We start from the raw sequence: 17,089 nt of genomic DNA, 5'->3' as shown, positions 1-17,089 counted from the left end.
TGATGGTCTTCCCAGATGGTGCTAGTGCAGGAGACATAAGAGACGCAGGTTCAATCCCTGAGCCAGGAAGATCCCCTGGAAAAGGCCATGGCAACCCAGTCCAATATTCTTGCCTGGAGAATCCCATGGCAGAGGAGCCTGGAGGACTACAGTCCATGGGGTTGCACAGAGTCGGACACCACTGAACAACTTGGCACCCACGCACACACATGCTCTTGATATTATTTAGCTCTACTGCATCTGTAGGGGAAACACTATAGGATGCTGTGCTGCTCTGCGTCTCTGGCCACCTCCGTACTCTGTGACATCATGTTGCAGCTTGAAGTTGACCATAATGGGGATACTTACATCACGGGAATCAGCACGTGCTACATATCAAAGTTTTACTAACATTTTCACCATCTAGAATCCAATGTTGGGTTTCTTGAGGCCAATTTGGCAGGTTGTATTGTAAGAATTTACATATTTTTACAAGGTATTTTTGCCCCTGTGGTTGAATTTTTCCTCCCTTCAACAAACCCCATTTCTTCTATGTGATAAGAACAAGTTAGAGTATGCAAAACTTTTATATACACTTAAAGTCACTACATCTTTGGCCTTTTTGTTTTCTTTTCCTATCCTGAAATTCGAGGGTAAGGAACTTTGTTCATTTGGAAAAATTCTTTTTTGGCTGTTATTTTTTCTATGTTCTCTTGTCTCCTGGCATTTCCATTTTAATTGAAAGCTGGATTTTTGTTTGTGTGAGAAGTGTTTTTTAAAATTTAAAAATTCTTGCTCATAAAATCTTGTGTATACTTGGTGTTTCAAATCTACTTTTGTTACTACCCTGGCTGATAGACACAGAAGAAACATGACAAATGCCAGTAGTGAGATTCTGTGCCTAAGAGTTATAATCACATACTCCGGTGTGAATCCAGGCTCCCAAATCTTCAAAGAGTAAATTTTCTTTTGTCTCCAAATTCAATATTAAAAAACACTGATAGAAAATTATTCCCTTGCTCTTGAAGTAATATCTTTGGGAAACAAATCATGGGAGAACTTATCTCTGAATCAACTCTAGATGGAAAGTTCTTCTCCAACGTGATTCTGCATTTATGAACATGGAAATTTCTTAATGAATAACAAATGTACGTATTAACAAAACAGAAATAGAGTCACACATGTAGAAAACATAGTTGTCAGGAAGTAAATGGGTGTTGTTGCCGTTGCTGTTTAGTTGCTAAGTTTTAACAACAAATGCAAAGGGGTGGGTAAGGGATAAATTGGAAGATTGGGACTGACATACACACATTACTATATACATAGATAACTAATAAGGACAAGGAAAGCTACTCAATACTCTGTAATGACCGATATGGGAAGAGAATCTGAAAAAGAGTGAATACATGTATTTGTATAATGGATTCACTTTGCTGTGCAGTAGAAACTAGCACATCATTACACATTGGCTACCCTCCAATAGAAATTTTAAAAGAGAGGTGGGATTTGAAGTCTAGAATGTGGGGAAACATGTTTCTCTTGGCGGTCTTCTCTCCTCCCTTTACCCGCTTTGCTCTTGACCAGCCTGACTCCTCCTCACATTTCCACTCATCACCACCATTTCTGATGGCTCACAAGCCACTTTTCTTTGTGCTTTGCTGAACATCAGAAACATCTGGGATCGGGCCTACAGATTGTGATTCAGTATGTCTGGAATGAGACTATAGATGCCCTATATTGTTTGGAATTTCCACACTGTTGTTTAACTTTTTATCTTTCTTAATTACTTTCTCCCCACCAAGATTATAGAAAACTAGAAGGCATAGAGCATGGAATATTAAGCTTATACCTTCCATAGCACCTAGAACAGCATGCCCAGGAGGGTTTCATCAATCCTCCTTGACTGACAGTGTGAACAGATGGTGAACGAACCCATCCAATAGTTGGGTTATTCAATGGTTATCCCATATCCACCCATTTGATTATTGCTGTTGCTGTTCAGTCAGTAAGTCATGTCTGACTCTTTGCGATCTATGGACTGCAGCACACCAAGCTTCCCTGGCCTTCACTATCTCTTAGAGTTTGCTCAAACTTATGTCCTTTGAGTTGATGATGCTATTGAACTATCTCATCCTCTGTTGCCAGATTCTCCTCTTGCCTTCAATCTTTCCCAGCATCAGGGTCTTTTCCAATGAGTCAGCTCTTCACATCTGTGGCCAAAGTATTGCAGCATCAGCATCAGTCCTTCCAATGAATATTCAGGGTGAATTTCCTTTAAGAATGATTGGTTTGATCTCCTTGCTGTCCAAGGGACTCTTGAGATCTTCTCCAGCATTACAATTCAAAAGCGTTATTTCTTTAGCACTCAGCCTTTTTTATGGCCCAACTTCCACATCCATACACGATTACTGGAAAAACTATAGCTTTGACTGTAAGGACTTTTGTCGGCAAAGTGATGTCTCTGCTTATAATATGCTGTCTAGGTTTGTCATAACTTTTCTTTCAAGGAGCGAGCATCTTTTAATTTCCTGGCTGCAGTCACCATCCACAGTGATTCTGAAGCCCAAGAAAATAAAATCTGTCACCCATTTGATAGCACCTTATAAAAAGTTTAATTCTTTCAATTATTGAATTGGACCTCCGCTCCTATCGATGAGATTAGGAAGTTCAGGAAGTTGTAAGAGAAGGCTGTAACATAAGATGAAGGCTGTTGTTCATGACAAGGGGCTGTGGACATGCTTTCACCTCTGCTACCTAATTCACTGATGCGAAAGGGCACCATCTGGGACCTGAACAGACTTAGTGGTAGGCAACAACCGGTAAACAAGGCAATTCATTGTTATTTATTTTAAATATTCTCCAAATGCAGCATTTCTTCCAGTTTCAGTAGAAAAAATTTTTTCTCATTTTTCCAAGATGCTCTGGAGCCCTTGGGAAATGTGAAACATGAGTTGTTATGCTGTGATTGGTGGGATTGGCACCGAAGGTACAGGAGTCCTCTGTCTGCAAGTCAAAAACCTGGCACAGGTAAGTATTTAATTTATGAAAAACAATCATGAGCAGAGTCCTTTTATTGATTTCATGTTCAACGTTGAATGCTTTCAGCCATGTTCTTTACATAACAATGATGTTATTCTTACGTTAAAAACTTGTCTCTTCTTTTTTTGTGTCAATCTACTCCTGTAAGAGCCATCATTGCCATATTGTAGTAAAGTTAGGATTGAAAAAGCAGCTGGTTAATATCCACTGACGATATGTTGAACTTTTAACCTGCCCCAGGTAGCTACTAAACCTTAGAGAATGCCCTATCCTTCTGTCATTGCCATGTTATTAATTTTTTATATTTATTTTTATCTATATATTTACTTGGCTGCACTGGGTCTTAGTTGTGGCATGTGGGATCTTTTTTGTTTCTTTTTTTTTTTTGCTTAGGCATGAGAACTCTTAGCTGCATCGTGTGTGACCTAATTCCTCGACCAGGGATCGAATCCAGGCCTCCTGCGTTAGGAGTGAGGAGTCTTAGCCACTGGGCCATCAGGGAATTCCCTGCCACAGCATTTAAACTGTGGTTTGCAGCCCACCAGTGCCTCAATTATGTACTACTGCACAATGATTGGCTTATGGCCATGGTACTAATAAAAAGAACAGAGTTGGGAACAAAGAGAATGGGGAATGAGGCTTTTGAGTTGAGTTGAATGGAGAGTGAGGGTGGCCAGGACCATCAAGAATTTCCCCGACTCCCACCTTCCCTGCTGCTTAATTCCTTCTCAAGAATTATTTTTAACTGCACATTCATTTTATAAAGCCTTTGTTTAAATACTCAACATCTCCCAGAAACAAAGCCGTGTGAGACAACAAAACCTAAATAATTATTGGTCAAACTTAAGTTTTAAAGAGGTCGCTCTTTCAAGTAACAATCACAGCACAGGGCACCATTTAGAATTGAAGAAAATATTTTTCTGACCAGTATACATGTTTATTCTTGGGCTTCCCTGGTGGCTCAGTCAGTAAATCTGTCTGTAATGCGGAAGACCTGGGTTCAATCCCTGGGTTGGGAAGATCACCTGAAGAAGGGAATGGCAACCCACTCCAGTATCTGAAGGATCCCCATGGACAGAGGAGCCTGGTGGTCTACAGCCCGTGGGGTCACAAAGAGTTGGACATGACTGAGTGACTAAGCACGTGCATGTTTACCAGTGGGCAAAACCAAAAATAATGCAGCAAATCGTATCAGCTGAGAACTGTCAACTTTCTCCCCTGGGTTAGGAGGGCAGAAAATGTTTGCCTCCTTCTGGGTGGTGGGATAAACTGTTAGACTTCCAGGATCTAGTATGTTCTTTGACCAGCAAGTGAGGGGCAGTTTGCAGTAATGCTCTCCTCTCTGGCCATCAGCCTCTGAGACTGGAACAAGCAGAAACTGTGGAAGTACAGAAGTCTGGGCTCCAGCTGTGAGTAGACATGAAGCGACTTGTGTCAGGCTCTCCAGGATCTTTGGAAGTGTTAACTTTGATCTGGCAAAACCTCAGAATGTCCCTGAAGGTTGTTCTGGTCTGACTCTACTTGTGCTAAATAGTTATTGTTTAGAAAATCCCTCAGTTGGTATTGATTTCTTCCACATCCACTGGGTCTTCAACAGATAGATAAAGATGTAATTTTCCTTTCTTTTTTAACTTCTATATATTGTGGAAGTACTTTGTATACATCTTTTTTATTATTTATTTTTGGCTGCGCTGGTTCTTCTTTGCTGTATGTGGGCTTTCTCCAGTTGTGGTGAGCAAGGGCTCCTCTTTATTTATAGGCTTCTCATTGCAGTGGCTTCAGTGGCTCCCCTTGTTGTATAGCACAGACTCTAGGGCATTCGGGCTTCAGTAGTTGTGGTGCATAGGCTTAGTGGCTCTACAGCATGTGGGATCTTCCTGGACCAGGGATCAAACCCATGTCCACTGTACGGGCAGGTGCATTCATAACCACGGAACCATCAGGGAAGTCCTAAATTTTTTTCAAAGATTTATTTTATTGAAGTATAGTTGACTTACAATTTTGTGTTAATTTCTGCTGTACAGCAAAGTGATTCAGATATATATATATATATATTCTTTTTTCATACTTTTATTATGGTTTATCACAGGATATTGAATATAGTTCCCTGTGCTACACGGTAGGGTATTGATGTTTATCCATCCTATATATACTAGTTTGCATCTGCTAACCCCAAACTCCCAGTCTATCCCTCCCCCACCTCCTCCTCCCCACTGGCAACCACAGGTCTGTTCTCTCTGTCTGGGAGTCTGTTTCTGTTTCGTAGATAAGTTCACTTGGGTCATATTTTAGATCCCACATGTAAGGGACATATGGTATTTGTCTTCCTTAGAGAGGCAATTTTCACTCCATAGGTCTTCTACTGGAATAGCATGTCATGCCCAGAACTGATGGATGTCATCTAGGATAGTCATTCTCCCTTGGCCATAGGGTCATAGTGATTTTAGTCCTGCTTTATTAAAGAGTTATACTTCTTCATTGCAGTAGGATGTGATGCCCAAAGTAATCCTAGGGATAGATGGTTATCATTCAAATTGTGTGGGCTTGGGAATTCAGTAACACCCATGTTTCCCAACCCTTAGATAAAAAGTCATGGCCAAAAAAGCAGAATGGCAATGAGCAAATTGTTCACATCCAAGTGGTACCTGAAGCAGTGCTTGGCACATAGCTGGCAGTCAGCACTTCATAAATATTTGTTGAGTAAATGAATAAATAATGGTTTAACAACAACAGCAGAAAGACACTGTGCACTGGTCTTTTCTTTAGGTCACTTGTTCAAAGCTGGAGATGATTTTGCCCCCAGGGGACATTGGCAATGTCTGGAGTAATTTTTTGTTGTCACAACTGGGCTGAAGGCTTTTACTGGCATGTAGAACCCAGGAACGGGGAAGCCTGGTGGGCTGCCATCTATGGGGTCGCACAGAGTCGGACATGACTGAAGTGACTTAGCAACAGAGGGCAGGGGCCTGGGATGCTGATAAACATCCTGCATTGCCCAGGACCACTCCTCACAACAAAGAATTATCTGAATCAGAATATTAACAGTGCTGAGTTTGAGTTTGAATAATCCTGCCTTAGGTCTTTTTTTTAAAAAAAAAAAGGTTTCATAAAAACATTTTTAAAAATACCTTTAATTTTCCTCCTGTTTATTATAGAAACAAAATTATATAAGATTTGTAAGACTATAGAAACATTTTGAATCATAGAAAACATAAAAATCTGGAGCTACAATATTCTGTATTTTTAACTAGATTCAAAAGGATTTACCATTGGATTTTTCTATGGCACAATGAGCCAAATAAATTTTTGAGTAGTTAAAATAGGGGCAAGATTGCATAGATTTGGTAGGGTTTTTAATTTAGCTCCTCCCCCTGCCCCAGATCCTCCCCAAACAACAAGGTCACAACACAGTATCATTTAAATAAATAGCTCCTTCCACATGGAAAAAATTAATCTGCTTAGTATAAAAGATATTTTAAACCTTTAAAATGTACATAATCAATTAGTCATCTCTAGAAGTGTGGGATGCTATAGTCCAGACAAGCTAAAGCAGTGAGGAGTTTACAAATCAATGTACCTGACACTTTACTGAGAAGCTCGTCTAGCTGAGCCCAGGATGTGGTATCACCAGACAAGGAAGACTTAGGACAGTATCTCTTTCCCCTTCTAAGCTGACTATATTTTAATTTTTCTGGGCATATGGCTTGAATTATGTAACTGTACTCGCCATCATTTCATTAACTCCTGTCTACCAGGGAACTACTAGACACGGGTGAGTTAAATAGATGTGTTTAAATCTAAGTCACTGTCTGAAGGACTCAGGGACTCAGGATATGTAAACTATCTTCACCCAACATACCACGCACGCACACACACACAATGGAGTATCCTTTAGTCATAAAAAAGAAAGAAATCTTGCCTTTTGCAACACCAAGGATGGACCCTGAGAACATTATGCTAAGTGAGATAAGTCAGACAAAAAAAAATAGGGTATGATCCCACTTAACGTGGGAATCTTTTAAAAAAAGCCAAACGTATAGAAGTAGAGAACAATGGTTATCAGGATCTGTGGGTCAGGGAAATGGAGAGACGATGTTTAAGGTACAAACTTGCAATTAGTGCATGGATTAGTCCTGGAGATCTAATGTGCAACAGAAATTCTAGTCAACAACACTGTAGTATAGACCAAAGCTGTTGAGAGATTAGATCATAAAAGTTCTCAACATACATACACACAAGGTCATTATGAGAGGGGACAGAGGTATCAGCTAACCTTACTGTGATAAACATTTCACAGTATACAGGATCCAATCATCATGTTGTACACCTTAAGTTTATATAGTTCACATGCCAATAAGATCTCAATAAATCTGGAAAAATATCAACTTCATGTAGTGGGAAAGATGACCAGCTGTCCTTGGCTCAATTCCTCCACAGAAATTTCTTTTAAAATTTTAAACATTAAAGAAGTAAATTTTTTAAAAAAATTTTTAATTAATCTAAAAATTAAAAAATAAAAAATCTAATGGAAAAAATTTGAAAATTAAAACATTTTAAAAGTTAAAACATTTAAAAATCCTTTTAAAAAACGCTTCCCTCTGAGCTTTTGAGAAGAGGTTTCCTGTGAGTGGCACGTCAGTGCTCCAGGGTCTTCTTACCTGGAGAAATGTCTTGGCCCATAGCCGTGACCTGACTTTCAGGACGGCGCTTTCTCCTCCTCCTAGTCGTCCCACCACACAGGAGATTTGTAAGCACTCAATGTTTGTGCAATTCTGCAAAAAACAGCAGCAGCAGTGGTGAATTGGTATCTTTAAATCTCGGTAGAGAATCAACACTAGAGTCCGTCTATTTACATTCTGTTTCCTCAGAAGTCGTTGCTTACTCCATAAACTTTAAATAAAGAACAAATGCACTGAAACGATCAAGAAAAAACACGGTTTGGTAGGAAAGACGCATCCACATTGGTGGTACTATAGAGCTAAAACGGATCATAAAATACAATGTGAAATTTAAGCTCCGTTCTAAAGACTTCAAAACAATCTTTCCACAACAGCAATTGAACTGCTCCATTTCATTTTCTCAGAACTCAGGAAGATATTACTCAAAGACAGTCACAGCACCAGACCCTGAACTAAGCAAATCCTGAAACAGCTTCAGAGGAAGGCCCATGAGTCTGTATTATCTCAGAGACCCAGTGATATTAACCCATAGACAAGTATTTGTTCCATAACATTCTTCTGGCTAAATTACTTTCTAGTTATAAAGCAGAATCTTCTGTAAGTTCCAGCCACTAAGCTGGTATTTATTTTTAATAATTTTTATTGGAGTATAGTTGACTTACAATGTTGTGTTAGTTTCTGCTATACATTAAAGTGAATGGGGAATTGGTTCTTCTGTATAAGTTGTGTGCATGTTCAGAACAGTGGAGAGAAGGGTGTTTGGGAGTGGGGTGGGCAGATGGCAAGGAGGTAAAGAATGGTGGTAAAGAATAGTCCTATTTGTGCTAAGAAGTTTCCATTTGATTCAGAAGGTCCTGAGGAAGCCTGTGAAGCATTTTATTTTTTTTTTAATTTTATTTTTAAACTTTACATAATTGTATTAGTTTTGCCAAATATCAAAATGAATCCACCACAGGTATACATGTGTTCCCCATCCTGAACCCTCCTCCCTCCTCCCTCCCCATACCCTCCCTCTGGGTCGTCCCAGTGCACTAGCCCCAAGCATCCAGTATCGTGCATCGAACCTGGACTGGCAACTCGTTTCTTATATGATATTTTACATGTTTCAATGTCATTCTCCCAAATCTTCCCACCCTCTCCCTCTCCCACAGAGTCCATAAGACTGTTCTATACATCAGTGTCTCTTTTGCTGTCTCGTGCACAGGGTTATTGTTATCATCTTTCTAAATTCCATATATATGCGTTAGTATACTGTATTGGTGTTTTTCCTTCTGGCTTACTTCACTCTGTATAATAGGCTCCAGTTTCATCCACCTCATTAGAACTGATTCAAATGCATTCTTTTTAATGGCTGAGTAATACTCCATTGTGTATACGTACCACAGCTTTCTTATCCATTCATCTGCTGATGGACATCTAGGTTGCTTCCATGTCCTGGCTATTATAAACAGTGCTGCGATGAACATTGGGGTACACGTGTCTCTTTTCCTTCTGGTTTCCTCAGTGTGTATGCCCAGCAGTGGGATTGCTGGATCATAAGGCAGTTCTATTTCCAGTTTTTTAAGGAATCTCCACACTGTTCTCCATAGTGGCTGTACTAGTTTGCATTCCCACCAACAGTGTAAGAGGGTTCCCTTTTCTCCACACCCTCTCCAGCATTTATTATTTGTAGACTTTTGGATCGCAGCCATTCTGACTGGTGTGAAATGGTACCTCATAGTGGTTTTGATTTGCATTTCTCTGATAATGAGTGATGTTGAGCATCTTTTCATGTGTTTGTTAGCCATCTGTATCTGTGAAGCATTTTAAACAAGGGGTCTGATCATGTGTGTATTTCAGGAGAGAGGTGGTAGGTGAGAAAGAATAGAAAGAGGAGGGTGGGATGCAGGGAGGTTGATAAAGGCCAAATAAGAGATGATGGGACCCTGATACAATGGGAATGGAGAGAAGAAGATGAATTTTAGGGAAGTTTAGGAGGTAGAATAGATCCATGGTAGCCAACTTAAGACTGGGACAAGGGAGAGAGAGAAATGGGAGAGCTCTTTGGGCTTGGTGATAGAGTGGATAGGTACTGGCTTTATTGAGATTGGGAATTCTAATGGTGGAGGGTGGGGGGTGGTTCATGGAGACAGAGAGTTGTGCACATATTGGGTCTGGTGTGTTGATCAGACATCAAGAAAGATGACACAATTTAGAGCAGCAGTCCCCAACCTTTTTGGCATCTGGGACCGGTTTCATGGAAGACAACTTTTCCATGGATGAAGGGTGTGTGTGTGTGTGTGTGTGTGTGTGTGTGTGTGTGTGGAGTGACAGTTTCTGGATGATTCAAGCACATTACATTTATTGTGCACTTTATTTCTATTATTATTACATCAGCTCCACCTCAGATCATCAGGCATTAGATCCTGGAGTTGGGGACCCCTGGTCTAGAGTATAGGCAGGCTGGGGGCTGAGATGGCAGGAGGCACTTAGGCATGAGTGGAGTTAGGGTCAGGCAAGAATTTCTCTGAAAGAGAAGACTCAATGGGAGAGAAGAGGAGGGGCTGAGGATGGAATCCTGAGGTAAAGGAACATTTGGGGATGGGAAGAAAAGTCTGTGCAAAAGGCTAAGAAGGGGCAGTCCAAAAAGTAGGAAGAGGACCAGGAGAGAATGTTTTGGGGATGGCAAGGGATGTGATGATTTCAAGAAGTGATCAAGAGTATCACACACCGAGTAGGGTTAGAAAGATAAGGTTTCTGTAAGCTGAGTAACAAAAGAGAGAAGAGAGCTTAGGGAGATGGGATGATAACTATTACACAAAACCAGCGGGGGCCAAGATGAGAAAGGCTAGGATGTTCTCAGGCAGAGGAGAAATTATACCTCCGTGTTAACAGATACAAAATTTTTCCTATGCAAATTGGAAATTATGATCCCAACACAGGATGCTGGCATTCTGCACTTTCAAATTCCTAATCAGAAATGGGATTCAGTAAGTTGTTTTTAACTAAACAAAAACTGTAGGAGGTCTTATTTAGCTTTTGATTTCAGAATAAACTTCGCATAATCACTCCCTATCCAGAACTGCTTTGACTCGAGGACATGGGGAGGTCGATGATTTGCAATTGTTGCACCAATAAGAGAGAAAGGGAATAAAACATGAGTTTCAGATAAGGAAATCAAAGATCACCTTGCTCTCATCTGTAAGTAATAATTTTCTATGATGTTCAGACATTAAAAATCGTCTTGAAATAAAAATCTTTAATGAGAAAAAATAGGAGGGAAAAATCTGACCCTACAGATTTTGACTTTACTGAGACTGGGTAAAGTCTTTTTACTGAGATTGGTCAAAATCTGACCCAACAGAAATGCATATAATTTTCAAAAGAATTTTAGTTTTTGATCTCTGTTGCCTTGGTGTACTCATGAGAAATATGCTAAAGTGGAAAATGTAAAATATATTCAAATTTCAATTTTCTAAATTGCTGATGCTCATAGTTTAGGACATTGCTTTGCCAGAGGGCTTTCTTATTGCTACTGAATATGAGAATTCTATAGCTGTCAATCCTTGTTTTCTTTCTTTAAAGATGAATTATTTATTAAATTTTAAATTGAGTTATAATTAGTATATATAATTGGGCTTCCCTGGTGGCTCAGAGAGTAAAGAATCTGCCTGCAATGCAGAAGACCTGGGCTTGATCCCTGGGTCAGGAAGATACCTTGGAGAAAGGAATGGCTACCCACTCTAGTATTCTTGCCTGGAGAATTCCATGGACAGAGGAACCTGGTGGGCTACAGTCCATGGGGTCACAAAGAATGGGACATGACTGAGCAACTAACACAATTGATATATACCATTATTACTTTCAGGGATACAATGTATTGATTTGATATTTGTATATATCGTGAAATGAGCACCACAGCCAGTCTAGTTAACATCCACCACCGTGCATAGTCACACAGTTTTTTTTTCTTGTGATGAGAGCTTGTAAGAGCTACACTCTTAGCAACTTTCAAATATGCAGTGTGGTATTGTTAATTGTAGTCACCATGCTTACGTTACACCCTCATAACTTAAATCACTGTTTTCTGTTCTTTCATTCTTCCTGGAAGCTTTTTGAAAATAATCATACCATATTAATTCCATTACTTTATCCTACACTGAATAGCATATAGATTCCCTACTCTTATATTTTGAAAAACATTCAGTGACATAAAAATTTACAGAAAGTTGAGTCATATCTGCCAACTGCTATAGTTTTTTGCCATGTAATTGCAGGTGCTTCTTTTATAATAAAGGTTCCTCTCTTTATTTAACTGATTACATCAGACTCACTCCTTGCACTTTTGTGTCAATGGACATGAAACAAAAAGGTTTCATGTTTGAAACCTTTTATGTGGTTGGGATAAAAAAAAATGAATATCAGAGTATGTCCAAGACATACATTTTAACTAATTAAATGTTTATTGTCATTTCAGTGGGATCTGGGGGAGAAAATTAGGCAAATACAAGTGTTCAGACTGTTACCCTGACTTGAAAAATTCTGTTTTATACTGCTCTTTTTCTATATATTTGGTTACTTTCTGCCCTACCCATCCATATGTGTCTCAACTTCTGAAGTGTTAGATTATGTAGTTTTATCATCATTTGTCGCAGTGATCAAAGATTCTTGGGGCAGCGCCCTCATTATCTGTCAGGCCTGGCATATATTTTTAAAAAGCACATACATTTAGATCCCTGGTGGTCCAGTGGTTAAGATTCTACTTCTACTGCAGGGGGCATGGGTTCAATCTCTCATTTGTGAACTAAGATCCCACATGCTGTATGGCATAGCCAAAAAATGTTTAAAAATTAAAAATAAAAATTTTAAAACACATGTATCAAACAAAACAAAACAATATTTTAACCCTTTTAAAGCATACAGCTGGGCTTCCCAGGTGGCAGTAGTCGTAAAGAACTCGCCTGCCAATGCAGGAGACATTAGAAACACGGGTTCAGTCCCTGCGTTGGGAAGATCCCCTGGAGGAGGGCACAGCAATCCATTTCAGCATTCTTGCCTGGAGAAGCCCATAGACAGAGCAGCTTGGTGGGCTACAGTCCATGGGGTCAAAAAGAGTCAGACACAACTGAAGCATGCACGCACGCAAGCATACAGCTAATGGCATTAATATTCACCATAGGATGAATGGGACAACTGAATTGAAAATGCTGAGCACGGAATTCCCTGGTAGTACAGTGGATAAGAATCTGCCTGCCAGTGCAGGGGACACTGGTTTGATCCCTGGTCCAGGAAGATTCCATATGCTGCAAAGCACCTAGGCCCGTGTGCTGCAACAAGAGAAGTCACAGCTATGGGAAGCTCATGTACCACAACCATGAGTGGCCCCTGCTTGCCGCAACTAGAGAAAGCCCAAGCAGCAACAAAGACTCAGTGCAGCCAAAAATCAATACTTTTTTTTTTTTAAAGAAAGTGCTGTTTCATGAATGCCATCTACAGTTTTACAAAGGGCTGACTAAGCTCAGGCTAGCTCCACCACAGACCCCAATACTTTGGGCCCAGAACATCTGCAAACACCATTCTTGACTCCTCTAGTAGAGCAGAGGACTGTGAGATCCAGGGATGGGGTGAGACACCTCAAGATCCACCGCGTGGGCAGTGTTTCTCCAGGCTCACTCCAGCTCTCACCAGCTCAGTATCTGGGGACCGGCTGATGACTGAATCTTTGTCTTCTTGAAATGTACGAAAGGTCGTGTTTTATGTTTCCATTATTACTTCTCCCATGTAGCCTCCAGGGCAGGTTCAGAAGAGTGAAAAAGTTATATTGCAAAAAAAAAAAAAAAAGTCTCTTTTACGTCTGAAATACATACTGCCAAAAAGTTGGTCATATCTGAGTTTGGGAGGTGACTGAAAAATGGTACTTAAAGTTGAAAATTGAAACCTCCTGCCTTTGGGAATGGCAACCCACTCCAGTGTTCTTGCCTGGAGAGTCCCAGGGATGGGGGAGCCTGGTGGGCTGCCATCTATGGGGTTGCACAGAGTCGGACACGACTGAAGCAACTTAGCAGCAACAGCAGCAGCAGCCTTTGGGAATTCTGTCCGGTCCAACCTCCCCTCTCAGATCTCCACGCTCTGAGACAACTCACCAGGATCTTTGCGGGGCTCTGTCTGTGAGGCTCCAATTGAGGCACGTCTCTCCTCCTGACCAGATGAGGGATGGTGGAGTTTCGCAAAAATGCACTCAGCTCAGGGGTGTCCTCCCGGGGGGCAGCCGGCTGCACAGAAAGCCAGAGATATTACACCAGATACAAGAACACTTGTTACCTTTTTCATTAGCCTTGAGCACCAGGCGATTTCTTTTATTGACTATGATTCACCTAAGAATTCAGACACATTCTCATTAATCAGCAGCATCCCCATCAGCAAGATGAACATTGGGCTTCCCTGGCATTCCAGGAAATGGCAAATCACTCCAGTAATCTTGCCTGGAAAATCCCACGGACAGAGGGGCCTGGCAGGCTACAGTCCATGGGGCCACGAAGAGTCAGACATGACTTAGCAACTTCTCTTTCTTTCCCTGGCGGTTCAGTGGTTAAGAGTCTGTGCTTCCACTGCAGGGGGCGAAGGTTCGATCCCTGGTCAGAGATCTAAGATCCCACATGCCATGTGGCAGCCAAAACAAAATAAACAAAAGGTGAACTACACTGGAGAGAAACAAGCCTCAACTTTGTCCAGTAATAGGAATTCCTAAAGCCTGGGGAATGCACTGCTGGAATGTTTATCTCGCAAGGGTAAAATTTTAAGTGGGAGTTATTTCCCTGTAAGGACAGAGAGAATGTGGAAGTGACTTTCTGAGTGTGAGCCGTCAGTTTCTCGTTACTTTCCTCTTGCTGTCAGGGAACTGAGGAGCATTCTGTATGGTGAGATGGATTCTGAGGTGGCAGAAAAGAGAGGTGCTGATGGTGGGAAAACAGCCGGATGTGGTCAAGGACCGACTTGGGCATGTCTGAGCCCCACACGCTGCAACTGTAAGAAGTGTTCCCTCAGGAGAGAACCATATTCTGTTTTTTTGAAATTAATTTTTCTTGGAGTATAGTTGCTTTACAGTGTTGTGTCAGTTTCTATTGCACAGCAAAGAGAATCAACTATACGTATGTATGTATGTGTGTATATATATACACACACACACAATCCTTTTTAAGATTTCATTCCCATTTAGGTCACCACAGACCACTGAGTAGAGTTCCCTATGCTATACAGCAGGTTCTCATTAATTATCTATTTTATGTGTTAGTTTCTCAGTCATGTCCAACTCTGTGCAACCCCATGGCTGAAGCCCAGCAGGCTCTTCTGTCCATGGGGTTCTCCAGGCAAGAATGCTGGAGCGGGTTGCCATTCCCTTCTCATACACTATCAATAGCGTATGGGCTTCCCTGGTGGCTCAGTGGTAAAGAATCCACCTACCAAGCAGGAGATCCAGGTTCGATCCCTGGGTAGGGAAGATCCCTGGAGAAGGAAATGGAAAACCACTCCAGTGTTCTTGTCTGGGAAATTCCATAGACAGAGGAGCCTGTCTGAGATACAGTCCACTGGGTCACAAAGAGTTGGACAGGACTTAGCAACTGAGCATGTGCACGATCAATAGTGTCTATATGTCAATCCCAATCTCCCAGTTCTTCCTACCCTTCTTCCCCCTCTGATGAACCATATTCTAATGAAAATGACTCTTCCCTAGCACCCCATGTGTACACTGTGTTGTAACGGAGCTTGTTTTCAGCCCTGAGTTTGTTTGGCAAGTCTTCTAGAACTTACAATGTTTTCTCAGGCTCCATGCCAGTCATATCTGCTCACCAAATAAACATTTTGAGAATCCCAATAAATCATAAATACTATCCCATTGAAATATTTTATTTTAGACTGACTGAGTATAAAGCCTGAATTTTTGGCTTCCTGCTACCCTTCCCCACCAGCACATCTTTTTCTACCTGGTCTCTTTTTGTAGTCACAGAAGCAATCCTAGTATGCTCATCTCTGTGGGAAGAATAAGATATTCCTACACTGCAGCTGAAATGATAGTGCTTAGTATATCCTAAGAACCTAGAAAAATCTCCTGGATAAACAGAAAGATAGAGTCCAGGCTTCTTAGTAAGACTGCTCAGCCATGTGTGTGCTGATCTCCACCTGTGCTCCAGTGTCCTTTTTCACCAAGAGCCCAGAGCATCCTGCTCCCCAGCAAGTAGAACCATGTCCCACTCCTGCCCTGCAGCAGGCTGATTCCCCAAGGCTGTTTGATGTTCCAGGTGATGGCTCTGTTCTCCATCAGCACCTGTCAAGCTGCAGAGTCATTGCCTGCCAACTGGTCTGAGTTGCCCCATGAGGAAAATGTCAAATGAAAAGCATAGAATAATATATCTCAGCAAACATAAAATAAGAAACCAAAACTCCAAACCAACCAATCAACCAAACAACAACAAAAAACCGGAAAGGAAGGAAACTGGCAGTGAAAAGTCAGAGGGGCGGATATCAGATGTAGGAGACAACCAAGGAGAAGTGTGATTCTATAGAAATCTAAGTAAAAGAAAGTTGCAAAAATGAGCGATGATTCCTTCTTTGCTATTCCTCCCAAGGAGAGGTGGACTCTAATCACCTCCCTTAATTCTCGGTTGGTCTCAGGGACTTGCTTGACCGAAAGAGTGTAGCAGACAGAAAAATAAATAAAAAATATGTGACTAAGAATGTAAATCCTGCAGAGGAATAAAGAAAGGTTAGGACTAAAAGGATTCATTGAATCTGTCACCTAAGAAATTATGGAATATGATCCAGCAACTCCATTTCTGGATAGATATACCTGAAGAAAACAAAAATGCTAACTAGAAAAGCTATCTGCATTCACGTTCACTGCAGCATTATATCCAATAGCCAAACCTGGAAGTAAGCTCTGTGTCCACAGATGAATGGACAAAGAGAGTGTGGTATACATATACAATGATATACAACGCAGTATTATTCGCTCATAAAAAAGGAGGGAACTCTGTGACAAAATGGATGGATCTTGAGGGCATTACGCTAACTGAAATAAATCAGAGAAAGACCTTATGATCTTAAATACATGTGAAATCTTAAACAAACAACCCCTCCCCCCCTCCAAAATCTATGAAACAAATATATCTATACAGAGAATTGGAGAAGGAAATGGCAACCCATTCCAGTGTTCTTGCCTGGAGAATTCCAGGGACTGAGGAGTCTGTGGGCTGCTGTCTATGGGGTCGCACAGAGTCGGACATGACTGAAGCGACCTAGCAGCAGCAGCAGCATACAGAGAATAGACTGGTGGTTGCAAACTGGCGGGTACAAATTTCAGTTATAAAATAAGTAAGTTCTCGGATGTATAGATAGTGACCATAGGTAATAATACT

At 41.0% G+C, this 17,089-nt stretch overlaps 1 protein-coding gene across 1 annotated transcript in view; it reads right to left on the bottom strand.

The window, feature by feature from the left end:
• Window positions 1-17,089, bottom strand: part of ITGA8 (integrin subunit alpha 8) — a 190,630-nt gene that overhangs the window by 16,470 nt on the left and 157,071 nt on the right. Inside the window, exons 26-27 of the mRNA XM_027559856.1 lie at window positions 13,820-13,948; window positions 7,677-7,790 (exon numbers count right to left, since the gene is read on the bottom strand). Of these exons, the coding sequence (XP_027415657.1) occupies window positions 7,677-7,790; window positions 13,820-13,948 (243 nt within the window). The remainder of the gene's footprint in view (window positions 1-7,676; window positions 7,791-13,819; window positions 13,949-17,089) is intronic.

The sequence above is a fragment of the Bos indicus x Bos taurus genome, chromosome 13 (assembly GCF_003369695.1).
Source record: "Bos indicus x Bos taurus breed Angus x Brahman F1 hybrid chromosome 13, Bos_hybrid_MaternalHap_v2.0, whole genome shotgun sequence".
NCBI lineage: Eukaryota > Metazoa > Chordata > Mammalia > Artiodactyla > Bovidae > Bos > Bos indicus x Bos taurus.
The sequence above is the reverse complement of the archived record's forward strand: the minus strand, read 5'-3'. Positions and strand labels throughout refer to the sequence as shown.